At 41.5% G+C, this 27,189-nt stretch overlaps 1 protein-coding gene across 3 annotated transcripts in view; it reads right to left on the minus strand.

The window, feature by feature from the left end:
- The window catches only part of MSRA (methionine sulfoxide reductase A), a 379,756-nt gene extending 354,274 nt beyond the window's left edge, over nucleotides 1–25,482 (minus strand). Inside the window, exon 1 of one of the 3 annotated variants that reach the window (XM_055577724.1) lies at nucleotides 25,188–25,474. In XM_055577724.1, coding sequence (XP_055433699.1) covers nucleotides 25,188–25,323 — 136 coding nt within the window. In that variant the 5' untranslated portion in view covers nucleotides 25,324–25,474. Of the gene's footprint in view, nucleotides 1–25,187 lie in introns of all 3 variants that reach the window. The other 2 variants (XM_055577723.1, XM_055577725.1) reach the window with 2 other exon arrangements.
- Nucleotides 25,483–27,189: the final 1,707 nt, after the last annotated feature.

The raw sequence follows: 27,189 nt of genomic DNA on the forward strand, positions 1-27,189 counted from the left end.
AACCCAGAGCTGAGGGGCACCCTCATGGCAACAATTGCAGCCTCTACTGTTGACCAGGGCTCTGCAAACATCCCAGTAAGGAATCACTCGTGCTGACACAAAAAACTAACACATTGTAAATCAATCATACTGCAATTAAAAAAAAAAAAAAAAAAGAATCACCCAGGCTTTGCTTGAACTCATCTAGTGACAGGGTTAGGGTTAGGATCAGGGTTAGTTAGGATCAGGGTGGGCTTCCCTGGTGACTCAGATGGTAAGGAGCCTGACTGAAATGCAGGAGATCCAGGTTCCATTCCCGTGTCGGGAAGATCCCCTGGAGGAGGAAATGGCAACCCAGTGCAGTATTTCTGCCTGGAGAATCCCAAGGGCAGAGGAGCCTGGCGGGCGACTAACGCAGTTAACACTAGGATCAGGGTTAGGGTTAGGGTGAGGGTTAGGGTCAGAGTTAAGCTCACTGACCACAAAGCAGTTCAGCCATGAGAGAAGGGAGTGGGCAGTCAAGAAGGACCCATCTCCAGGGAGCGGTAGGACAGAGGCTAAGTACACGCACACCCCTTGCTGTCCACCTAAAGTCCTCTGAGAGGTGTACAGTATAAGTAATGATGGACCTCCCTGTGCCACAGGTGGATCCAGGGTCAATCCTTCTGAAAGGAAAGCTGGCCTAGGAAAGGCAATGAAGTGAGTCTGAGGTCACGATGAGCCAGTGTCCGGGTCGCTTTGTTGACCCGTCCCGCAGCTCTTGGTGAGCACGCTCATAAGACAACCGCCGGCCAGTGTCACAGGACGGGGCAACGACACGGGGGGAAGCCGTTCCCTCAACCTCTCCACTGGGACATCACACTGCAAAAGCAACATTCTGTGCATCTGCCAACAGCCAGGTGTCACACTGGGTCTTTCGGTTCTTTCCCTGTGATCTCAGCTGTTTCCAGAAACATCCCTTTGAGGAAGGTGCCACCGTGTCCGTTTTACAAATGAGAAAACCGAGCCCAATCTATTCACGCTCACGCAGCTGGTAAGCACACGAAACGAAGTTCAGAGTCACTGTCCAAAGGTTACGCGCCTGTGCTTTCCACCCTCCCAACTCACCGCTCACTGAGGAATACATTTCTGAACACCGCCTATCGATTGTGAGGTGGCAAACGTCCACCTATGGTCAGGACAGGTCCTGTAGAGCGAGATAACAGACAGGCGTTCATCTCCCAGCACCGTACGCTGCAGTGTAAATGAGTTTCCATATCTTGGTATTAAGTCAAGAGGGGAAAGTGGAAATCCTCAGGAGAAAATTATGAATGATGCCACAGGAACACAACAAACTCAACAAATCCAGAGACTAATATTGTTATGTGATCTCTGTAGTAGTAGTAGTTATGCTGGTGATGATAACCTTACAAACATTCTTAATGGAACATGTTAAATCATAAAATCATCTCTTCATTCTGGAACATAAAACAATGTCTATGTAAACGCAACCTTGGGGAAACAAGGATAACTACGGATCTTTTTTAAGATATTTTCTTCTGTCACAGTGGGAGCCATTTCCTTCACTCATCAATATTTTTACATATTTGTAGAAAGACTTCTCTCCCATAAATATGAAACACAAATTACAATGTAACAGCTAAGGGCTCAGATCTCCTCTAACAACTATTTGGAAAGTCAGCCATTGGGTTCACACAAGCAGTCATAGTCAAATATCTAAAGATGGATAGCTCATGCTGCTGGAAGATAAGTTAAAAAGTGAACATCCATTTATTGAGATTCAATTAATATTACTATGTATTGACCTGCACCATACTAAACAGATTTTATTGAACAGACAACTTCCAAACTTAATACTAGACAGAATATTAGCTCAATCATTCTTTCATTCACTTAATAATTACTATGTAAAATAAACACACATAGGCATAGAATTATACAAATGGGTAAACTACTTATACAAATTTGTATATTACTCGATATGAATAAGTAAATAAGCCATCACTAAAAATGCAGTTATAGAGAAATATGTACATATATTAAAGCTAAATTGTTATTATAAAGTTAAACAATGATAAGACAACAATATAAGACATCTTCAGAAAATAAGATTGTACATTCAATGAATGGTAAAGAAAATATGCTAAATGTTCTAAGAGACAAGGATCAAATGGCTTGGAGTGTAAGGGAAGACATCGCTGAGGATGGAGGTGGTAAACGATAAAAGGAAGTTAGGTGAAGAGAAAAAAAGAGATGCATTTTTGGTCAAAGCGTGTTCTGGAGAGAGTAGATCAAGCAAGTTTAAACAAAATGTATCTGCAGAGATGCAGGACGTAATATCTCTACCAAATAATCTATAAGCACAAACCTACAATGGTTTACCTTTCAGTGATCCAAGGATTATATTCGTTTATTTCCTAACTTAAGGGCCATCATTCATCCAGGTCCTCATTTTCAACCAAAGCAACACACCTGCCAAAATTCTAAAACCCCTTAGAGAAACAAAACACAACAAATATGTATCTATAGTGTAAAGAGTCACTGAGTTTGGAGCACCTCTCACCACTGGACCCTTTCAGGTCAGTTCAGTGGCTTGGTCACGTCTGACTCTTTGCGACTCCATGGACTGCAGCAGAGTATTCAGCCAGTACTCTCTGTTCATCACCAACTGCTGGAGCTTGCCCAAACTCATGTCCCATAGTCAGTGATGCCATCCAACCACCTCATCCTCTGTCGTCCCCTTCTCCTCCTGCCTTCAATCTTTCCCAGCATCAGGGTCTTTTCCAATGGGTCAGTTCTTCTCATCAGGTGGCCAAAGTATTAGAGCTTCAGCATCAGTCCTTCCAACGAATATTCAGAACTGCTTTCCTTTAGGATTGACTGGTTGGATCTCCTTGCAGTCCAAAGGACTCTCAAGAGTCTGGACCCTTTAGAGATCACTAAAATCATGAGTCATCCCATCATGTAAACATTCTGAAACACAGCAGTGCAGATGATGTACAGTAAGAGTCCAGGAATTTGGGCAGGAAACAAGGGCCAGTGTAATGCAAGTAATTTGTTCAGGTGGATGGTCAAGGTAAGAAGTTAACAGTAGTTACTGGCCAAGAACTCCCCAAAATACTATCGCTGATATTAACAGAAATACAGACATGTTTACAGTAGAGAAGGCCTTGGGAAGTCAGCCAGATCTTCACACACCCATACCCTCTTTCAAGGTGGGAACTGCCAACAACTCAGGGTCTAAGTCTTGGACAACTGAAGATGCACATGTAGAGTGATTAAGAGTTTGTAACCATCTTACAATATCAAGAAATAGGAGGAATTCTGATGGGGAAAGGAAAAAAAAAAAAGGTGACCAAAATGAAGACTATGAACCACAGTGGCAGTCAGAAAACCTTTCCTATGAAAGGCTAGATAATAAATATTTCAGGCTTTGTGGGTCACAAGATCCCTGTCCAACTCTCACATCCACACATGACTACTGGAAAAACCATAGCTTCGACTAGACAGACCTTTGTCGGCAAAGTAAAGCCTCTGCTTTTTCATATGCTGTCTAGGTTTGTCATAGCTTTTCTTCAAAGGACCCTGGAGAAGGAAATGGAAACCCACTCCAGTATTACTGCCCGGAAAATCCCATGGACAGAGGAGCCTGGCAATCTACAGTCCATGGGCTCACGAAGAGTTGGACATGACTGAGCACTTCACTTTTCTTCCAAGGAGCAAATGTCTTTTTAATTTCATGGCTGCAGTCACTATCTGCAGTGATTTTGGAGCCCAAGAAAACAGTGTCTCACTATTTCCACTGTTTCCCCATTTACTTGTCATGAAGTGATGGGACCAGATGCCATAATCTTCGTTTTTTGAATGTTGAGTTTTAAGCCAGCTTTTTCACTCTCCTCTTTCAATTTCATCAAGAGGCTCTTCAGTCCCTCTTTGATTTCTGCCATAAGGGTGATGCCATCTGCATATCTGAGGTTATTGATATTTCTCCCAGCAGTCTTGATTCCAGCTTGTGCTTCATCCAGCCCAGCATTTCACATGATGTACTTGGCACAGAAGTTAAATAACCAGGATGACAATATACCAGCCTTGACGACCTCCTTTCCCAACTTGGAACCAGTCCGTTGTTCCACGTCCAGTTCTAACTTGACCTGCATACAGATTTCTCAGGAGGCAGGTAAGGTGGTCTGGTATTCCCATCTCTTTAAGAATTTTCCACAGTTTGTTGTGATCCACACAGTCAAAGGCTTTGGCATATCCACTGAAGCAGAAGTAGATGTTTTTCTGGAACACGCTTGCTTTTTCTCTGATCCAACAGATGCTGGCAATTTGATATCTGGTTCCTCTGCCTTTTCTAAATCCAGCTTGAACATCTGTAAGTTCTTGGTTCACATACTGTTGAAGTCTCACTTGGAGAATTTTGAGCATTACTTTGCTAGCCTGTGTGATGAGTGCAATTGTGTGGTAGTTTGAACATTCTTTGGCATTGCCTTTCTTTGGGATTGGAATGAAAATTGATTGATGCTTTTGAACTGTGGTGTTGGAGAAGGCTCTTGAGAGTCCCCTTGGACTGCAAGGAGATCCAACCAGTCAATTCTAAAGGAAATCAGTCCTGAATATTCATTGGAAGGACTGATGCTGAAGCTGAAACTCCAGTACTTTGGCCACCTGATGCAAAGAACTGACTCAATGGAAAAGATTCTGATGCTGGGAAAAATTGATGGCAGAAGGAGAAGGGGACAACAGAGGATGAGATGGTTAGATGGCATAACTGACTCAATGGACATGAGTTTGAGCAAGCTCTGGGAGTTGGGTGATGGACAGGGAAGCCTGGCGTGCTGCAGTCCATGGAGTCGCAAAGAGTCAGACACGACTGAGTGATTGAACTAAAGTACAGATCCCTGTCACAAGTACTCAGTTCTGGTGTTGTACTGTCAAAATAGACAGAGATAGTAGACAAACCAATAAGCATACCTGTGTTCCAATAAAACTTTATTTACAAAAACAGGTGGTAGAAGACGCATTCATGATAAAAGTCTCAGCAAGTTAGGAATAGAGCGGGATTACGTCACCTTTATAAAGAAGATCTGCAAAAACTCTACAGCTACCATCAGACTTAACAACGAAAGACTGAATGCTTTTCCCCTAATGTTTGGAACATGCTGCTGCTGCTGCTGCTGCTAAGTCGCTTCAGTCATGTCTGACCCTGTGCGACCCCATAGACGGCAGCCCACCAGGCTCCCCTGTCCCTGGGATTCTCCAGGCAAGAACACTGGAGACGGTTGCCATTTCCTTCTCCAAGCATGAAAGTGGAAAGTGAAAGTGAAGTCGCTCAGTCGTGTCTGACTCTTAGCGACCCCATGGACTGCAGCCTACCAGGCTCCTCTGTCCATGGGATTTTCCAGGCAAGAGTACTGGAGTGGGGTGCCATTGCCTTGGAACATAAGATTTCAACAAATGGTTCTTCAGCAACTGGATATCCATAGGGCAAAAAAAGAGAGAAGAACCTCAAACTAAATCTCAAACTTTAAACAAAAAATAACTCAAAATGGATCACAGACTCAAATGTAAAATGTAAAACTACAAAACTTTTACCAAAAAAAAAAAAAAAAATAGGAGAGAGTCTCTGAAATCAAGGTTAGGCAGAGGTCTTAGGCTTAACACCAAAAGCATAATCCATTAAAGGAAGAAATGATAAATTGGAACTCATCAAAATTGAAAATTTTTACCTGCAAAGCCTCTAATAAGAAGATTAAAAAAAAAAAAACAAGTTACAGGATAGGAGACAATATTTGTAAGCCATGTATCTGACAGAGAACTGATATTTAGAACATATATAAGAACTTACAAAAATGAGCAGTATAAAGGCATATAATCCAAATAGAAATGTCTAATGTTTTACCAAAGATATTTCACGGAAGAGGATATACAAATGACATGAAAGCCCATGAAAAGGTGTTCAACATCCTTAGCCATGAGGGAAGTGAAAATTTAAACCAGTGAGACATCACTACACACCTATCAGAATGGCTAAAACAAAAAATAATGAGGACTTCTCTGTCAGTCCAGTGGTTAACACTCTGTGCTTCCAATGCAAGGAGCACAGGTTCAGCCCCTGTTCAGGGAACTAAGATCCCATACGCTGTACAGTGTGGTCAAAAAAAAACAAAAAGTGATACCATCAAATGCTGGCGAGGATGCAGAGCCTGAATCACTCAGACATTGCTGGTGGGAACACGAAATGGTACAAGCACTCTGGAAAATACTCCAGCACTTTCTTATAAGACTAAACACAGGACTACGCTATGATCCAGCAGTTGCACTCATGGGCCCTGACCCCCAGAGAAAAAAAAACTATGTTCCCATAAACACTGTAACATTCTGAAGGCTGACCAGTTTCAGTCACAGATATAAAGAACAGACTCTTAGACTCTGTGTGAGAAGGCAAAGGTGGGATGATTTGAGAGAATAACAATGAAACGTGTATATTACCATATGTGAAATAGATGACCAGTCCAAGTTCGATGCATGAAACAGGGCACTCAAAGCCAGAGGGATGGGATGGGGAGGGAGTGTGGGAGGGGGGTTCAGGATGGGAGGACACATGTGCACCCGTGGCTGATTCATGTCAATGTATGGTAAAAACCACCACGATATTGTAATTAGCCTACAATTAAAATAAATAAAATTTTAAAAACTGTACACAAATGGTCATAACAGATATATTTATAACAGCCCAAAACTGGAACTGCTCCGTATGTCTTTCAGTGGGTAAATGGTTACACAAACCGTGGCACGTTCACACCGTAGCATGGGACACCGCGGCCGCTGCCGCCAAGCCACTGCAGTCGTGTCCGGCTCTGTGCGGCCCCAGAGACGGCAGCCCACCAGGCTCCCCCGTCCCTGGGGTTCTCCAGGCAAGAACACTGGAGTGGGTTGCCATTTCCTTCTCCAATGCATGAGAGTCAAAAGTGAAAGTGAAGTCGCTCAGTCGTGTCTGACTCTTCGCGACCCCATGGACTGCAGCCCACCAGGCTCCTCCGTCCATGGGGTTTTCCAGGCAAGAGGACTGGAGTGGGGAGCCATACTATTCCACAATCAAAGGGAACAAAGTGTTGACACTGACACATGCAGCGATTTTGCTGAATCCCCAGGGAATTACATGAACGGAAGAAAGCCAACCTGAAAAGTTACATGCTGTATGATTCCATTTATATAACACTCTTGATGTGATAAAATTAGAAATGGAGATGAGTGGTTGCCAAGTACTGGGGACGGGGGTGTGAGGAAGGAGGCGGGCGTGGGTGCCGCCTTCTACAGGAGCCCTGTAACAGGGCGACTCAGGGGATCCTTGCAACAGAACGTTCTGGAAATTGACTCGGTCACTGTCAGCATCCTAACTGTGTACAACAGATTTCCTAGATGCAACCTTTGGGGAAACTGGGTAAAAGAAAAATACAGAATCTCTCTGTATTATTGTTTTACAACTGTGTGTGAATCTATAATTATCTCAAAATAAAAAGTTTAATTTTTAAAAAAATAGACCATAGTCCAGGCCAAATATGACCCACAGACCATATTCTGCCAACCCCTAGTGTACAGTCAAGGTACTAAAACTGTGTAGTCCAACTCATTACACGTAACCAGGTTATAACTCTAGATGTAAACTGACCTGTTAGTTCCCAGAATAAATAATTCCATAACCTGGTTGCCAAGCTGTATCCAGAAACCAATCCAAACAGTACCAGCAAGCATCCACGACCCACAGGACGTTTATACTTCATGGACAGAGGGCAGACCTCTGCACACCTGAACCTCTGGCTTTCCCTCGTATGCACCATCAGAGAACCTAGCTTCTGTCCATTTTCTATTCTGATCCAAACCCCTTATTTAGGTTGGCTTCGAGGCATTGCACAACCTAGCCCCAACTTTATCTCCTTTGACTAGATTTACCAGGAAGGTGTTCATACGTGTTTACAGTATGCGCACAACAGACCGTGATGAACAGACGTAGCTACAGCGCTGCTGGAGCCAAACACGAAACAACTGATCGAGAGTCCAACTTTGCTTATTTTAATAAACTGTAGTTTAATATGGGCTACATACATACAGTCCATTCTGAAGGAGATCAGCCCTGGGATTTCTTTGGAAGGAATGATGCTAAAGCTGAAACTCCAATACTTTGGCCACCTCATGCGAAGAGTTGACTCATTGGAAAAGACTCTGATGCTGGGAGGGACTGGGGGCAGGAGGAGAAGGGGACGACAGAGGATGAGATGGCTGGATGGCATCACTGACTCGATGGACATGAGTTTGAGTGAACTCTGGGAGTTGGTGATGGACAGGGAGGCCTGGCATGCTGCGATTCATGGGGTTGCAAAGAGTCGGACACGACTGAGCAACTGAACTGAACTGAACATACATACAGAGGGCTATTATGCAACCATTTAAAACACCATATTGAATTTCAGCAAACTAGGAATGGGGGGAACTTCCTCAACCTGATAAAGAACATGTACCAAAAAAAAGCCTAAGCTAACATGATAACTAATGGTGAGAAACCAGATGCTTTACCACTTTAAGATCAGGAGTAAGGCAAGGATGCCATAGGGTCACCAAGAGTTGGACACAACTGAAGCGACTTAGCGCACATACACACATGTCCCCTCTCACCACTACTACCCAACATCATACTGGAAGTTCTAGCTAATGCAATAAGAAAAGGAAATAAAAGGTATACAGATGGGGAAAAAGAAATTAAGATGCCTTTGTTTGCAGATGACATGATTGTCTAAATCCCAATGAATCAACAAAAACAAAAAGATTACAGGATATAATTTTACTAAAGCAAAATGTTTTCTTATATGCCAACAATGAACAATTGGAATTTGAAATTTAAAAAATACCTTTTACATTAGCACTAAAAAAAGTTAAATACTGAGGTATACATCTAACAAAATATGTACAAGATCTATATAGGGAAAACTATAAAATTCTGATGAAAGAAATCAAAGAATATCTAAATAAATGCAGAGATATTTCATGCACATGGACAGGAAGACTCGTTACTATCAAGATGTAGAGTCTTCCCAACTTGATCTATAGATTCAACACTATCAAAATCCCAACAAGTTATTTTGCCAGTCAGTCAGTTCAGTCGCTCAGTCATGCTTGACTCTTTGCAACACCATGGACTGCAGCAAGCCAGGCTTCCCTGTCCATCACCAACTCCTGGAGCTTACTCAAACTCAGGTCCATTTCATCAGTGATGCCATCCAACCATCTCATCCTCTGTTGTCCCCTTCTCCTCCCACTTTCAATCTTTCCCAGCATCAGGGTCTTTTCAAATGAGTCGGTTCTTATCAGGTGGCCAAAGAAAGTACTGGAGCTTTAGCTTCAGCATCAGTCCTTCCAATGAATATTTAGGACTGATTTCCTTTAGGATTGACTGGTTTGATCTCCCTGCAGTCCAAGAGACTTTCAAGAGTCTTCTCCAACACCACAGTTCAAAAGCATCAATTCTTCAGCGCTCAGCTTTCTTTATAGTCCAACTCTCGCATCCATACATGACTACTGGTAAACCATAGCTTTGACTAGAGAGACCTTTGTTGGCAAAGTAATGTCTCTGCTTTTTAATATGCTGTCTAGGTTGGTCATCTGGAGAAGGAAATGGCAACCCACTCTGGTGTTCTTGCCTGGAGAATTCCATGGACAGAGGAGCCTGGTGGGCTACAGTCAAAGAGGCTGCAGAGAGTTGGACACGACTGAGCTACTGAACAACAATAACAAGGTTGGCCACAGCTTTTCTTCCAAGGACCAAGTGTCTTTTAATTTCATGGCTGCAGTCACCATCTGCAGTGATTCTGGAGTCCAAAAAAATAAAGTCTCTCACTGTTTCCACAGTTTCCCCATCTATTTGCCATGAAGTGATGGGACCGGATGCCTTGATCTTAGTTTTCTGAATGTTGAGTTTTAAGCCAACTTTTTCACTCTCCTCTTTTCACTTTCATCAAGGTGTTCTTTATTTTGTGGATATGGACAAAATGATTCTAAATTTCATATGGAGAGGGGAAAGAGCCAGAGCTGACAACATGATATGGAAGAAGAACAAAGACAGAGAGCTGATGACACCCAACTTCAAGACTCACCATAAAATACCATAATCAAGACAGTGTGGTATTGGTGAAAGAATAGACAAATGGCTCAACAGAATAGAATAAAGAGCCCAGAAATAGACACACACAAATATAGTCAACTGATGTTTGGAAAGGGAAGAAAGCCAATGCAATGGAACGAAGATAGTCTTTCAAAATGGTGCTTAACAACTGGACATTCACAAGAAAAAAAAATTTTTTAATCTAGACCTAGATATTACATCTTTGACAAAAATTAACTCAAAATTTAAAATGCAAACCTATAAAGCTTCTAGAAAGTACCTGTGACTTTAGATTCGGCAATGATTTTTGAGATACTAAGTATTATCTGTGAAAGAAAAAATTGATAAGTTGGGCTTCATTAAAATTAAAAATGTCTGCTCAGCAAAAGATATTGTCAAGAGTATAAGAAGACAGGCCACAATCCAGGAGAAAATATTTGCAAAATACATATCTGATAAAGAACTGCTATTCAAAGTATAAGAAGAATTCTTAAAAGTTCAACAATAAGAAAATCTTGAAATCGAATTAAAAAGTGGACAAAGGACATAAATGGACATTTCATCAAAGAAGATATACAGATGGTAAATAAGAATGTGAAAAGATGTCTATCATATGTCATTCAGTTCAGTTCAGTTCAGTTCAGTCGCTCAGTCCTGTCCGACTCTTTGCAACCCCATGAATCTCAGCACGCCAGGCCTCCCTGTCCATCACCATCTCCTGGAGTTCACTCAGACTCACGTCCATCGAGTCAGTGATGCCATCCAGCCATCTCATCCTCTGTCATCCCCTTCTTCTCCTGCCCCCAACCCCTCCCAGCATCAGAGTCTTTTCCAATGAGTCAACTCTTCGCATAAGGTGGCCAAATTAGGGAACTGCAAATTAAAACAAGAATGAAATACCACTTCATACCTTTAGAATGGCTAAAATCTAAAGCACTGACTAAACCAAATACGGACAAGGATGCGAACCAACAGGAAGCTCATTCATTGCTGATGAGAATGTGAAATGGCACAATCAACTTGGAACACAGTTTGGCAGTTTCTTACAAAACTAAACATATTCTTATGGTAATAAGATCTAGCAATTGTGCTCCATGGTATTTATCCCAAAGGAGCTAAACACTTACATTCACACAAAAACTTTCATAAGAATGTTTACCGTAATGAATTCATAACTGTAAAAAACCTGGAAGCAACCAAGATGCTCTTCAATGGGTGAATGGATAAACAAACTGTGATAAATCCATACAATGGAATATTATTCAGCACTAAAAAGAAATAAGCTATCCAGATACAGAGAAACCTTAAATGCTTCTAACTAAGTGAAAGAAGTCAATCTGAAAAGGCTGCATACTGTATGATTCCAACTAAATGACATTTTCAAAAAGGCAAAATTGTGGAGACAGTAAAAAGATCAGCAGTTGCCAGCGGTGCATCAGGGAGGAACTGAAAAGTAGGTGGAATACAGAGGTTTTTAAGGCAGTGAAACTATCCTGCATGATACTGTAACAGTAGATACCTGTCATTTTGTAAACCCACAGCATGTACAAACACAAAGAATGAACTCTAATATAAAGTATGGACTTCAGATAATAATAATGTATTGCTATGACTTGTCTATTTTAACATGTACCACAGTAAAGCAAAATATTAATAATAGGGGGAGTTGTGTGGAGGGACAGGTGTATATGGGAACTCGTGCTTTTCACTCAATTTTTCTATAAACCTAAAACTTCTCCCAAAAATTTAATCTATTAATATTTTTTTAATTTTTTTATTTTATTTTTAAACTAAAATGAATTACATTAAGATATACCAGCTGACTTGGAAATGTTTCCATAATGCACTATTAAGCGAGAAAAGTGAGATGCAGAGAATGCAAACTGATCCACTTTTATAAAATAGCAACAATAAATAATGTGAGTGTTTAGGTAGGACTTTATGGATATGAAGAAAAGCACTAAAGAATGCCCCCTTGGTTCTGGACAGTGGTTACTTGGAAAGCTGAGAGAAGAGGATAAAACTGATTTGCTGTTGTTATTGTTCAGTCACTCAGTTGAAGAGTCTTCTTCAACACCACAGTTCAAAAGCATCAATTCTTTGGCTCTCAGCCTCCTTTATGGCCCAAATCTCATATCTGTACACGACCACTAGAAAAACCATAGCTTTGACTAGACATACGTTTGTTGGCAAAGTAATATCTCTGCTTTTTAATATGCTGTCTAAGTTTGTCATAGCTTTTCTTCCAAGGAGCAAGCGCCTGTTTAATTTCATGGCTGCAGTCACCATCTGCAGGGATTTTGGAGCCCAAGAAAATAAAAATGATTAAAAACTTCCAAACTTTGAGCAAAAATATGGATAAAAATTCAAGGTTTAATAAAGGCCCTGAAGCAAAGAGAAGCCATCTCAGCACAGGGTGGGCAGAACAGTGAGAAGAGGCTATGTTCAGACTCCCTGGGAAGAAAACCCAGAGACTGAGAGCAAAGGCACCTTGGTTCCTTTCTAAGAGAGCAAACAATAGAGAATCTTCATTTTTAAAATTATATCAATTTTGTTTGTCAACCACCCAATAAGTTGCAAAGCAAACATATACAGAAAAAGAAGCCTAGGCTTCTAGTCTTTAATCAGTCTCGTTTTTCTGAGAAAAATAATGGTTGGGTTTCTATTTAACTGAAACAGCTATAAAGCTTAAGCTCCATCATACTCTACAGAAACCGCTTGGTTCATATTTTGTCCCTGGAAATTCCTATGTAAATTTATATAGCTTATTCCTGTATGTTTACCGCCCCCCCCAAAATACTGCAGCAAACAGCTATATTATCTCACTCATCCGACCCCTAATTTTCACCAAAAATAATTATTCCCTTTTACTCTACTTATCAAAATAAATCCACAGAGCTTCTTAGGATGAGCATAATCCTGAAGAAGAGAAAAAAAAGTTGTTTTTTTAAATTTCTGAAAATAAAGTTATCTGCAAAGGGCCTCCTCCAGCCGCTTTTATTTGCAGAGGCAGTTGGGTGCAGAGTCTCCTCTGAGGGGCGGAGGGGGGGTGCGGTTTCCTGGCAACCTGCCTCCAGTTGTCAGGGAGAGGAGCTGGTGAGCAGGGCTGTTATCTGGCGAGGTGCAGCCTAGGTTGGTGGTGGGGGGCGTGGGTGGAGGGGACAGCTCCATGCAGCTGCTTCGTGCCAGTGCACACAGCTTGGTGTGCGAGGAATGCTAAGTGGTGGGCCAGGAACCCCAGGGACCAGCAGGACTTGCTACATTGGGCTTCCTGCTGGATGACGTCGCTCTTCATGAATTGGTTCTTAGGAAGAGATAAGGAAATGGAGATTTGCAGCCATGCAGTGTTTTCTTCGGGGCTCTATTTGCAAGCTGGATGCTCCATTCGGCCAGCCCTAACGTGGTTTCCTTTTCATCTGCTAACTACGGTACATTCGGGATTTTTTTTTTCCTTGAGGTTTCATTTGCTCCAGCTGGAAAGCTCTGAATTCCGTTGCAGTATTTCATTTTCATGGCTCTCGCCTTCTGGGTAAAATCTGTTAAAATATCAAATTTTCTTCAGCTGGCCAAAGAATAATTTTGGGCCTCCTGGGAACAATGCTTTTTAATTTTTCACACTGTGTTTGACCTAAGCAAACTATAAATTGCCTGAGAGTAAACTACAAGTTTAAAAAAAATTAAAGGTAAAATATGAAAAAGTTCCAGAGGAAAATTCAACACTAATGTTATTACCTTACCATGGTAACATTTTCAAAAGAATTCATTTTACATACACGCTTTGGGAAGACAGTCAGTGTTTCTGAATTTTATTCTTCATTTTTAAAAAATGTAATGATAATATATTCATCAAAACATATTGTAATGCTGCATTTCTTCCAGTTTCACTACTACCAGTCTTTGCTGTATTATAATGCAAATTTAACATACTTATTCAGCAAGCTAGTGGATCAGAAATATACCCTGCTGAGAAACTTTGTAGATATGCTCATATGAAATGTTACAAAAGTTCTACAGAAATGTAAGGGACCATCTTTTTCTCTGTCAAGGGCAATAGCCTCAGTCAACCTTTTATAAGAGACCTAGCTTACAGATGAGGTCCCAGCTGGTTCAAAGGGTATGGCAGTCTCTGGTCAAGGCAAAAACAAGCATTTGGTGGTTTTTAAAAACAAACAAACAAAAAATAGGCCTCAAATAGAGTCACTTATGCTAAGCCTCATGGCTTCCCAGGTGGCTCAGTAGTAAAGAATCCACCTGTCAATGCAAGAAATGCAGGAGATGTGGATTTGATCCCTGGGTCGGGAATGGCAAATCACTCCAGTCTTTTTGCCTAGGAAATCCCATGGACAGAGGAGCCTGGCAGACTACAGTCCATGGGGTCCCCAACAGTTGAACACGACTCAGCAACTGAGCACATGCTAAGCCCCATGACACCAAATCAAGATTTACCTTGGCTATCTATGGTTTGGGGTCTCCCAAAAATGGGAAAGAAATGGTTTAAGAACCAATCAGGAATCTCCTGACGGGCACTAGCTGGGTAATCTATGTGGCAGACATCCTGCCATGCCAGGAGGAAAGTAACCTTACTATAACCACCCTGCCTAGCACAACTTCTTTGTTTCCGCTCCCTTCTGGCTCTAAGAATCTTTCACTTTGTACAGCTCCTCAGAGCTCCTTTCTATCAGCGAGACTGGATGCAGCCCAATTCGAATGAATTTTTGCTCAAATAAACTCTTAAAAGTTTATAAGTTTTAATATAAGTTTATGCTAACATCATCATGCTCAAAGTAGTCAAATGTCTTGCCAAAAGGGAAGAACATTCCAACAGGACTCCCAGAGAGGATGTTACCAGAAGACCAAGCGGCCTGGTCCTTGCAATCCCCGAGCTCTGGTCATGTAACCAGGCAAGAAGTTAAGGAAACGCAAGGGAAAAAAGTGGCAATCTCTGAGCTCCAAAGACATTGAAGGAACTCAACTCCACCACCCTTAAGGAGACACACTGGAATAAAAGTGTCAAACAGGGCCTCAAAGCTCTAGCTCCACGTCCAACTCTAAGAGCAATCGATGCTGAAACAGTCCCCCAAAAGCAGCATGGAAGGGGCAGAACTGAGAGTAGCCTTGAAAGGCCCGGGAAGGTTGAAATGGGCTGTGACGAAGAAAGTCAACTTCCCGGAGGAAGTTACTAAGAGCAGGAGTCAGGCTCAGGGGCAAAAGCAGAGATGAAGAACACTGAGATAAGCAGCAAGTTAAAGAAGGCTTCTAACCCCAGGATGAACAGTCATTGCCAGATCACACAGAGTTATCTTTATTTTCTTAGAAGTGACAGAAAGAAATCTGAGGCTTAAACAGATGCCTGATAGTGGTGCTCATGACAGACTGAGAAGACTTAAAGCAGTAACCAAGAAAAGTACGATGGGTACTTTCCTCTGCCAAGCTGACTGGGCTAAAGGATGCCCAGGCAGCTGGTTAAACGTTATTTCTGTGTATGTTGTGAAGGTACTTCCAGAAGAGATTAACATTTGAACTATACACTGAGTAAAGAAGGTGATCCCACCATGGTGCGGGGAGGTGGAGGGGGGCAGGTGTGCGTCTCATCCAGTCCCATCAGACTGGAACAAAAGGTGGAAGAAGGGTGAATTCACTCTCCTTGTCTGATCTGGAACATCCATCTCCTTCGGCCCTCAGATGCTCCTGGTTCTCAGGCTTTAGGATTCAGACTGGAACCATTGGCTCCCCTGGTTCTCAGCTTACAGGGTTGGGCTGAATTACATCACCAGCTTACAGACAGCAGATCTTGAACTCCTCAGCCTCCATTACCATGTGAGCCAATCCCTCCTAATAAATCTCTTTACACATACACACACACACACACCACACACACACACACCATACACACACACACCACACACACACACACACACACACCACACACACACCATACACATACATACACCACACACACACACACCACACACACACACACACACATATACAATTGGTTCTGTTTCTCTGGAAAACCCTGACTAATACAGAAGGCAAGGAACAATCAAGATTTGTTGGAGGAGGGCAAGTTTAAATACAGAGGCAAGGATTGAAGATGCATGTGGCTAAGGTTTGGGGGACTTGAGAGCATAGGAGTAATGTCACCAACAGAAATGGGGAAATTAAAATATGCATCCAATGTTTTGAAGGAAAAATGGTTTGGTTTTAGAACTGAGTTTGGGGTTATGGCAGGATATACAATCCTCTAGGGCTTTTCTGGTGGCTCAATCAGTAAAGAATCCACCTACAACGTGGGAGACCGGGTTTCAATCCCTGGGTTGGGAAGATCCCCTGGAGGAGAGCATGGCAACCCACTCCAGTGTTCTTGCCTGGAGAATCCCCATGGACAGAGGAGCCTGGCGGGCTACAGTGCACAGGGTCGCAAAGAGTCGTACACGAATGAGTACAAGAATTTGGAAATGGGAGGCAGATGAGTTTATGGGAGAAATTAAATTCAAGCAGGGCAAGTTTTGGGGAAGAACAAGGTAAGGCTATATGGAAAACACAATATTTCACCCAAACAAGCATTTAGCAAACATTTAACAAAGATGACTGAATGAAAGATTAGATTGTGGATCCCACTTGGACATTTCCAGAGGACATGCTAACCAGAAGATGGGGTTCTAGAGCAATGGTCCCCAACCTTTCTGGCACCAGGGTCCAGTCTCATGGAAGACAATTTTTCCACAGATGGGGGCGGGGGGGTTGGGTCCGCGGGGAGTCAAGAACGTTACATTGACTGTGCACTTAATTTCTATTATTGTTACATCAGCTCCACCTCAGATCATCAGATATTAGGTCCAGAAGGTTGGGGACCCCCACAGTGGGAAGAAAAGCTGGGAAGGTGAGGGTCAGATTGTGCGAGCTCTGGAATCCCCTTATCCCAGGGACTTCAGAGAAGTACTGCAGATTCTGAAATAGAGGGGAAAATAAAGAGCTTTAGACAGGATGCAGAGAGGAAAGATAATAGTTCTGTGTCCTACAATTTAGAAATTAATCGCACACTGGGGAAAATTTTTTCTAAAAGGAAAATTGTTTTCTATCATTTTCTTCTAAAAAGTCTATGTACATCACTCAAAATAAAAGAAATACACATAATGCCTTCTACATAATAGTGGAAGAAATCTGTCCCCAAAGATCTTTTCTTTGTATAAATGATGCCACCACAATTGACACTTCAATAAAAATGAATATTTATGAAATGTAAAATGACTTGGATTAACTTATTCCAATTTCACCCTCTAAATTTAGATTTTTAAATCACGCCAAAATGTGGATTTTGATTACAAAAGCAAGTTGGGGCAGAAAAAAAGAACTTGACATGAAAAAGAGAGCAAAATTTAAAAAGAAGGAAAAAAAACAGAACTTGAAATAGGGATGACAAAAGATGATAGAAAGGTGGTCAATTAGACTAAAAATATCAGAAGGAGATCATCTGCAAAGTGGAGTTGTTTAATTCAGTAATGCAGTCAGATTTACAAGAATCAAAAGTTTTTTAAAAAGCACAAAGTCAGGTCTCCTGGCTGTGTCCCCCTCCACCACCAGCATATCCGTAGCCATTACTTTCTGAGCTATCCTTCCAAAGCTTCAAAGTTTCTATTACTATTTTCCTTCCTGTTCACACAAAAGTTAATATATAACACTGCTCTGACCTTGCACTTCCCACCTAACACTGTACCTTGGCAATCTCTCTGTATCTATTCACATAGATATTCCATGTTCTTTTTTACAGCTGCATTTTCCATTGTGAGGAAGAACCATAATTTATTTAACTAGCCCCTATTGATGGGCATTTGGGTTGTTTCCAATCGTCGATGACTGCAAACAAAGCTGCAGTGAATAACCTGGTACAGTCATCATTTGGCACGAATGCGAGTATATCTGTAGGATAAATTCCCAGAAATTACATTCCTGGGTCAAAAGGTATATGCATTTAAATTTTGGGTAGATGTTGCCAAATTGCCTTCCATAAGAGTTGGGCCAATTTACATTCTTGCCAACGAAGGAGGAGGGTGTCTTTTTCCTTAAGGATTACCAACAAACTGTATCATCAGAGTTCTGGGTTTTTGCCAATCTGAAAAATGAAAATTGGTACTTACACTCTCCTTATTATGAAAGAAGTTGAGCATCTTTTTATATGTTTAAGAGCAAATTATACTTCCTTTTCTGTGAACTGCTCATAACCTCTATTTTTCTAATGGATGTTGTTTTCTTATTATCTTCTAGAAGTTTCCTATATATTAGGGAGATTAGTCCTTCACCTATGATATGAATTGCAAGTATTTATCCCAGTTTGTCTTTTGAATTTGCTTACAGTAATTTTTGCCTGCAGAAGATTTTCATTCTGTCGTGATCTAATTTATCCATCTTTTTTGTCTTCTGATTTTCAAGTTGTGGTTAGAAAGGCTTTGCTTTCTAAAAGAATTCTCCCTTGCTCATTCTTAAATTATTTCATTCTTTACATTTAACTAAATGAAAAAACAGTATATATAGTACTGTTAAGATCACAAACTCTAGAGGCAAACTGCCTACATTCATATCCCAGATCTACCACTTATTAGCCAAGTGACCTTGCATAAGTCACCTAAAACTCCATAGGTTTCAGTTTCCACTCCAACAAGTGAGGGTAAAACAGTTAACACCTCCTCGGGTCATGGTGAAGAATAAATGCATTAGTCAGACATGAGTTAGCAATTAAACAACAACAAATGTAAATCAATTACTACGGTGTCTGGCATATAGTTAAGCACTCACTATGCATGAGCTATTATCAACATATATCTTTTGGAACTTACCCTGGTTTAAGAATGTGAAGTATAGATCCAACTTTGGAGGGTTTTCTGGTTTTGTTTCTTCCATATGGCTACACAGTTGTACCATAACCATTTATTGAATATTTCATTTTTCCTCACTGATTTAAGATGTCACCTGTATCATATACTATATTTTCACACATATTTAAGAATTTCTGATCTTTCTATTCTGTATATTGACTTATCTGTTCAGGGACAGTCCCATGTTGTTTAAATTATTAAGCTTTGCTTTTGTTATCTGTAAGAGCCAACTCTTCCTCTTTGTTCTTACTTTACAGTTACCATAACTATTCCTGTTTATTTTTCCAAACAAATTTTTTAAATGAATGCATCCATTTCTAAAACGGGAGAAGGCAATGGCACCCCACTCCAGTACTCTTGCCTGGAAAATCCCATGTCTGGAGGAGCCTGGTAGGCTGCAGTCCATGGGGTCGCTAAGAGTCGGACACGACTGAGCGACTTCACTTTCACTTCTCACTTTCATGCACTGGAGAAGGAAATGGCAACCCACTCCAGTATTCTTGCCTGGAGAATCCCAGGGACAGGGGAGCCTATTGGGCTGCCGTCTATAGGGTTGCACAGAGTCAGACACGACTGAAGCAACTTAGCAGCAGCAGCATTTCTAAAACAAAATAAAAATATCATTAATATTTTTCTTCAAATCATGTTACCTTTATAAATTGACTTTAAGGACAACTGATACATGTTTCCTGCTTAGTCCTCGAATCCAATAAACTGGTATGTTCTTCCATTTGTTTAAGTTTTCTTTTTGTGCTCCTCTGTATGTCTTCTTCACAAAGATTGGACATATTTCTTGCCAAGTTTGTTCTTAAATTTTAACTTTTTTGGTTGCTATTACAAAGGGGGTGTTTTTTTCCATTATATTTTCCAACAGGTTGTTTAGAGTAAAGCTATTGGTTTCCGTCTAATAAGTATATAAATCGATACCTTTATTAAACTCTCTTGGATTTTCCAGTTATATAATCTTATCATCTGCAAATGGCGTTAGTTTTACCTTCTCTTTTCCAATAAGTACATCTCTAATTGCCTTGTCTTATCTGAGTGCATTGACTAGCACCCACAACACAATGTTAATGATAAACAATCACCCAAAGCGGGCCAAGGCATAACCTGATACAACACAGGCAGCCCTGGAAAAATTAAGCAGTAAAGAAACTTGCAGGTTTGACTCTTAACTTCCTGCAGCGTAGTCATCTACCAGGCCACAGTTCATAAAAGGATGGAGATTTTTTAAGAACACAAAAAAGGTAAGATTAAAGCCAAGATCATGGCCCTTAAGAACAAAAGAATTCAGTAACAGTGCACACCTGCCACTAGGCAAAGCAAGCATTAACCACCTCCACATACTTTCTTGACTGGGACTTAAATGGGAATCTCTAATATCTCTTCATTAAGCATGATGCTGGCAGATATGCTTTATCACATTAAGAAGTAGTTATCTCTGAATGTTACCAAGAATGGTTGTTAAATATGGTCAAATAACTTCGCAGCATCTAGGGAAATAGTTATATCATTTTTCTCCGTAGACCAACTAAATGATGAATTATATTAATAAGGGCTTCCCAGGTGGCACAGTGGTAAATAATCCACTTGCCAATGAAGGAAAGGCAAGAAATATGGGTTCAATCCCTGGGTGGGGAATATTCCCTGGAGTAGGAAATGGCAAGCTACTCCAGAATTCTTGCCTGGAAAATACCATGGACAGAGGAGCCTTGCAGGCTATAGTCCATGGGGTCACAAAGAGTCCAATATGACTGAGCCATACACGACGAACTATATTAATAAATTTCCAAATATTGACAAATCCTTGCATTCTAAGACTAAATCCCATTGCTAGATTCTGCTTACTAATATTTATTTAGCAGTTTTGTATCTACATTCATAAGTGAGAATGGTTTATTTTCTTTTTAGTGCAATATTCATCAGGTTTGGTTTCAATATTATACTTGTTTCATAAAAAGAATTTGACAATCCTTTCAGTTTAAATATACTATTGGAATTATACGTTCTTTAACTATTTAGATGTCACCTTAAAACTGACTGGACATAATGCTTTGAGAGGAGGCAATCTCTGACAACTTTATTTCTTCTAGAAAAATCAATCTGTTAAGATTTTCTCCTTCTGGGGTCAGTTTAGGTGAGTTATATTTTCCTAAAAGTTATCTATTTCATCCAAGTTTTCAAATTTATTTTCAAAGAATTGAGTAAATAGTCCCTTATGATTCTTCAACTTTTCTATTATCCCCTCTTTCAGTTCTTATTTCATGTATTTGTACTTTATTCCTTTTCTCCTTTATTAGATAGCTATAGTCCCAGTACAATTGTTTTTTCAAAGAGCCACCTTTGAACAGTTACTCACATTGTTCTGTTTTTCTGCTTATATTTATAGTTCTTAGAAGAGCAAACCTTTAGCCGGTGTTCTACACCTCTTCCTCTCCCCAAAGAGACATCACAGTAATAAATACAGCAAACACTACCTACGGATATACAGGCAAGAAAGCAAAGATTAGACGGGAGCTGCCAACATTCTCTTGGATGAAATACCCAAATCCCAAACACCTGATCAAAAAATAGATTAGCCACATTTCCAATATGGCTGGAAAAAAATGAGCCATATAAATAAAAAGCTGGGCTTTCACAATAATTAATTAAAAATATTATCAGTTCCTCTTTTTCTATTGATTGCTTTATTTTTAAAAAATTTTTATTGAAATATAGTTGAATTACAAAGCTGTATAAGTTTCAGACGTATAGCAAAGTGATTCAGATGTATATATTCAAATATAGATACATTCTTTCTCCGATTCTTTTCCATTATAGGCGGCTATTATAAGCTATTTAGAATAGTTTCCTGTGCTATACCTTAGGTCCCTGTTGGTCACCTATCTTACTTATAGTAGTGTGTATATTTTAATCCTAAACTCCTAATTTATCCCTCCCCTGAAGATCAGTTCTAACTATAATAAATTTAGATTTTAATAACACAGGAGGCACTCTGAGGTTTTAATTATAAGCTTTCTGCCCCCTGCCTATCTCTAGCAATTGACTGACCACCAATTCAGTCCAGCAAGCATGAATTCCCCTTTTCCCCAAGTCCCAAAGTTCTCTGAATATTGCTCTGTAGGCAGGTACTGAAACAAAGAGACCACCACTACATAAAAAGACCAGCAAGTTCCTGTGTGCCCTGCCAGTCAGTGGTGCCCAGAGCCTACCCCTGATCTAAACAGAGTGTGCTTCAGTTGAGGCAGTCTAGGTCAGGTTTAGTTCTAACCAGCCACCCAAAGTAGGCCTATTCATGTTTTGATCCACTTTAGGTAGCCTGGGAGAAATTAAAGAAGTCTGAAGGGTTGAATCTCAACTTCTTGCAAAGTAGAAATCTACTACTAGACTGTAGCTTATGAAAGGGTGTACATTTCCAGAAAAATACCCAAAAAAGGTAGGGTTAAAGCTAAGATGATAACCCTTCACCCCAAACATATTTGGTAATAGTGCACACCTGGTACTAGGCTGAGCCAAAAACACTGAGCCAAAGACACTAAACAGATAGGCTTTGTCTTCTAAAATCAAAAGGTGATGCTTTTGCCACAGAATTTTTCAGAGAGTAGGGGCACGAATAACAACAGATATAGACAGAGGTAATATAGAGAGGTGAAGAGCTGTTAAACAGATTGGAGGTTAGAGCAGAGATGAATTTAACTTCCAAAGCAATAATATTAAGTCTGTAGGCTTCAATCTTAAGCCACTGAAAACACACCTGAGAAGTAACACTGCCCATTTCTGAGGCCAATCAGAACCTTTGACAACCTGTCAAGGCAGCAGTCCCAGGGTAGAGACAGGAAAGCCACTGTCTAAAATTTAAGTATTGTTGGGGTGGGGGGCGGGGGGTTACAGCAGCTGAACACAAAGGAGGTGCATTATAGGCTTAGCCCAACACCAAAAAAAAAAAAGTTGGTTTATTGGTCCAGCAATAGCAATGTATGCATGGCTATAAAAAAGACAGAAGAGTCAGATCTTGAGGTTTTGCAGTCAGAATTAGTAGATGGATAGAGAAAAGGAAAAAAAAAAAAAAACCTGTTGGCTCATTTCTGTCATGCTGCTGCTACTGCTAAGTCACTGCAGTCGTGTCCGACTCTGTGTGACCCCATAGACGGCAGCCCACCAGGCTCCCCCATCCCTGGGATTCTCCAGGCAAGAACACCGGAGTGGGCTGCCATTTCCCTCTCCAATGCATGAAAGTGAAAAGTGAAAGTGAAGTCGTTCAAGTCGTGCCCGAACCTCAGCGACCCCATGGACTGCAGCCTACCAGGCTCCTCCATCCACGGGATTTTTCCAGGCAGGAGTACTGGAGTGGGGTGCCATTGTCTTCTCCTCTGTCATGCTAGATAATCTTTTACCAAAAGTGTCATCTATATACTAAATAACTGACTAGGAAGACTGTGGTTAAGATAAAGGAGAACTAAATTCAGGAAAATTTTAATCTTCAACCAGCTTGGGGATCTGATCAGGCTTGTTTGTTTTGTTTTTTGATGTCTGGGAGGACATACCAAAGACATTAGTGTATAAAAATGAAGCTTCATACAAGTTGGGGAAGTTCAGCATTGAGAAGCATTGCCTTTAAATATCCATTTATGAATCCTAGTTTGTTAAAGAATTCACTTTCAAGATAAATAAAGTTTAGATAATAGGGTTATATAGTTTAGAAATAATCTGGATTTTTTTTTTTTTTTGGAAACTCATTCTCTGAATTTGAGTCTAAAATAAGCTTTTTAAGGCTCTTGATGAGTCAGGAGTGAAGCGATGGGGGACACAGGATATAAAGCTGCTGATGTAGGTGAATGAGAAACAGGTCACACAGCGTCAGTTCCCAAACTACCTCAAACGCAAAGACCTCTACCTTGTCCATTCTCATACTGAGTTGGGTGTATGATACACAGAACGATCTTCTCCTATGTATACTCAACAAATCTTTAAGGAAAAGAAAAATGGAAGAATCCCTAAGAAATTGTAAAAATATAATTTATCTTGGCATCGAACCATACGTGAAAGATTTATCACCACTTAACCCTCCAACAGCTCTACGGCAGCGGTTTTCAACTACTGAATGCATTAGTATCACTGGAAGGGCTTGTTTAAAAGATAACACTTTGAGAAGCAATGCACCAAGGTAATCCTTCTCAAAGCATGATCCTCACGTTGGTGGCAGGGGGAAAAGGGGACAACAGAGGATGAGATGGCTGGATGGCATCACTGACTCAAGGAACTAGGAGTTTGAGCAAGCTCCGGGATATGGTGAACGACAGGGAAGCCCAGCGTACTGCAGTTCATGCGGTCGCAAACAGTCAAGATACGACTGAGTGACTAAACAGCCGGTTGGTGGACTTGCGCTGTCTGCGGCCTTCTACAGTGCTGAGAGAAATTTAGAGTGAAGCTTTCAAAACTTTTAGAGCAGTTTCCAGAACTTCATATTTCTTCCTTCATTTTATTCACTTTATTTCGTTTTCCTAGCATCTCACTGTTATTACATTTTATATATTCTATTAGAGTCACCAAAAGTATTAGTATACGATTGGGAAATTATTTTTAAGTTTGGCAAGTACAGCTCTTCTGCATGACTGATACACAAGTGCAGAATCGGGAGCACGAGGCCAGGGGAAGCGCCTGACAAGTCGGGGAAATCGGGCAGTTCTGGAGGATAAGGGCAGCGTGAGGCTAACTCCTGCAACCAGAACACTGGCGTGAGAAACAATTTCAAAACCTCAGTATATACAGCGTTCTGTATCATCCCATGGCTCCCGTGACAACACAAACCCGCACCACCTCTGCTGCTGCTGCTGCTGCAAGTAGCCCGAATCCCAGCCGCCGAAGCACAAAAGAAAGCAAAGTGGATGCACACCCGTGAGAAAGGGCGGAAGTTTGAAGCCGCCGAGGGGTATTTACAGTCTAAGTGGGCCGTATCAACGTACTAGATCCCTTCAGTGTGTTTTCCGTTGTTCTAGTGAATGAAAACCTAAACAAAGAAAAAGGATCGATCCCTCGTCCCCTCCACTCGCAGCGCCCTCCGCGCCTGCGCAGACCCCTGCCGACCGGGCCAGGCCGGCCCCCGGCTCCCTTCCGGCGGCCGGAGGATGCGCGTGCGCAGAGGCGAGGACCGCGTCCTTGGTGCGTGGTCGCGTCCTTACCCGCTACGACGATGGGGTCCTTCCGGCCCGGCAAGGCTTCCTGGGGGCTGACGATCTTGTAGGCGGAGTCACCCATTCTCGGGATGGGGAAGAGGCTGTGAAAGAGCTGGAGGGCCGTCCTGGTGGCCGAGAGCATGGACAGGCCGCTAGCCAAGGGGTCGCCGGGCGGCCGGGAGCGGAGGCGCCGCTGCGGAGTGGGCGGCTGGCGCGGAGTGGGCGGGAGCTGCGTGCACTGGACGCGGGGTCGGCTGGCGGGTCAGCGACCACACGTGGCCGCTGGTTGTTCCGCTGCCGCCGCCCCGGAACCGACGTTATTACTTCAGCCTCCGGCCGGGATAGCCAAGACAGAGGGCGTGTTCTCGCCCTGAGCAGGGCCTGTGCAGGGAGGCACCTGCGAGTTCTTGCTCCCCTTCTGTACAAAGTTCCCGGGCAGAGAACGAGTGTCCTAATGGCAGTGCAGTGCAAAGTACGTGAAGCGGAAGAGGCCAAAATAATAATAATAATCCGCTGCTTTGACTTTAAAGTCACTACGATTTTCACAGCCTCCTTACCAATTGCTGGGTATGCCCAGTAAGCTGTACGACGACCTGACTTTCAAACTGGCATCTATGTCTGTTTCCACTGGAGCCAATATGATGGTAAATAATTCAAAAGATGGATTATTTATTGAAAGTTAAAACTAACCACAATTTTCAAAAAGAATAGGGAAGATAATGTTTTATATATATATACACATATACACACATATAAATAATATATTATCATAATAATGTATTTCCCCCATTTTACAAGGGGGAAGAAAAGAGCGAGATACTAATACTTTGTTAACACAGTTCAGGTGAACTTAAGGGTGCTATTGGATCATTCTTGCCTTTCAAATCACGGGGCATAACATTTGTTCTGTGACAAATTTTCGAACCAAAAAATAAGGTGGGTGGAGGCAGATGGGTGACTTGGGAGTTCCATATGTGAAATTTTGGTTTTCCGCAAATGTTATGCCAAAATGGGCAGATAGTCTCATGAAGAAAGGAACTTCAGATTAGCACCCACAGAGATGAGAAGGCTTTGACCCAACCTTCCACACAGGTTCAGTTTCCTTGCTTTCTTCATGTGGTCTGTAACATGAGGATAGGAGGATTAGCACTCCGGTGTTGTATGTAGGATATGGCCCGACAGGAAATATTAAAATTGAAAGTGTTTATTTTGTAATACGGATTCTGTCTGGGCAGTGTGCCTGGGTTTTTACTTCTTATTTATTTGGTTTTGCTATGAGATGACAGGAAGTAGTTTCTGTAGGCCTTTCCTGAAAACCCTCCAAGGTGTCCATTCTAGGTGGTAAGATCATTCTTCGTCAAAGGAAATAGTCTGTTTTCTTTTTCATTTCTGCATTTTGATACATCCTGATTTGCTTTTTCTGTTTTTTGTGGTTGATTGTATAAAATTAAGAGCTGAAGAATTTTTCATGTCAAGGAGAAGTACTTAACATTGTGTTAAGTAAGAAGGCACAACAAAGCTACAGTGAGTCTATGTGTATTATGTAGTATCAGTTCAGTTCAGTTCAGTCGCTCAGTCCTGTCCAACTCTTTGCGACCCCATGAATCACAGCACGCCAGGCCTCCCTGTCCATCACCAACTCCCGGAGTTCACTCAAACTCATTTCCATCAAGTCGGTGATGCCATCCAGCCATCTCATCCTCTGTCATCCCCTTCTCCTCCCGCCCCCAATCCCTCCCAGCATCAGAGTCTTTTCCAATGAGTCAACTCTTCGCATGAGGTGGCCAAAGTACTGGAGTTTCAGCTTTAGCATCAGTCCTTCCAATGAACACTCAGGACTGATCTCCTTTCGGATGGACTGGTTGGATCTCCTTGCAGTCCAAGGGACTCTCAAGAGTCTTCTCCAACACCACAGTTCAAAAGCATCAATTCTTCGACATTATAATAAATGCATACACCTCTCCTTAGGCACCCACTGAAGAAAGCCTAGAAAAAATTAAAACAATGT

Source organism: Bubalus kerabau, chromosome 4, assembly GCF_029407905.1.
Source record: "Bubalus kerabau isolate K-KA32 ecotype Philippines breed swamp buffalo chromosome 4, PCC_UOA_SB_1v2, whole genome shotgun sequence".
NCBI classification, from domain to species: domain Eukaryota; kingdom Metazoa; phylum Chordata; class Mammalia; order Artiodactyla; family Bovidae; genus Bubalus; species Bubalus kerabau.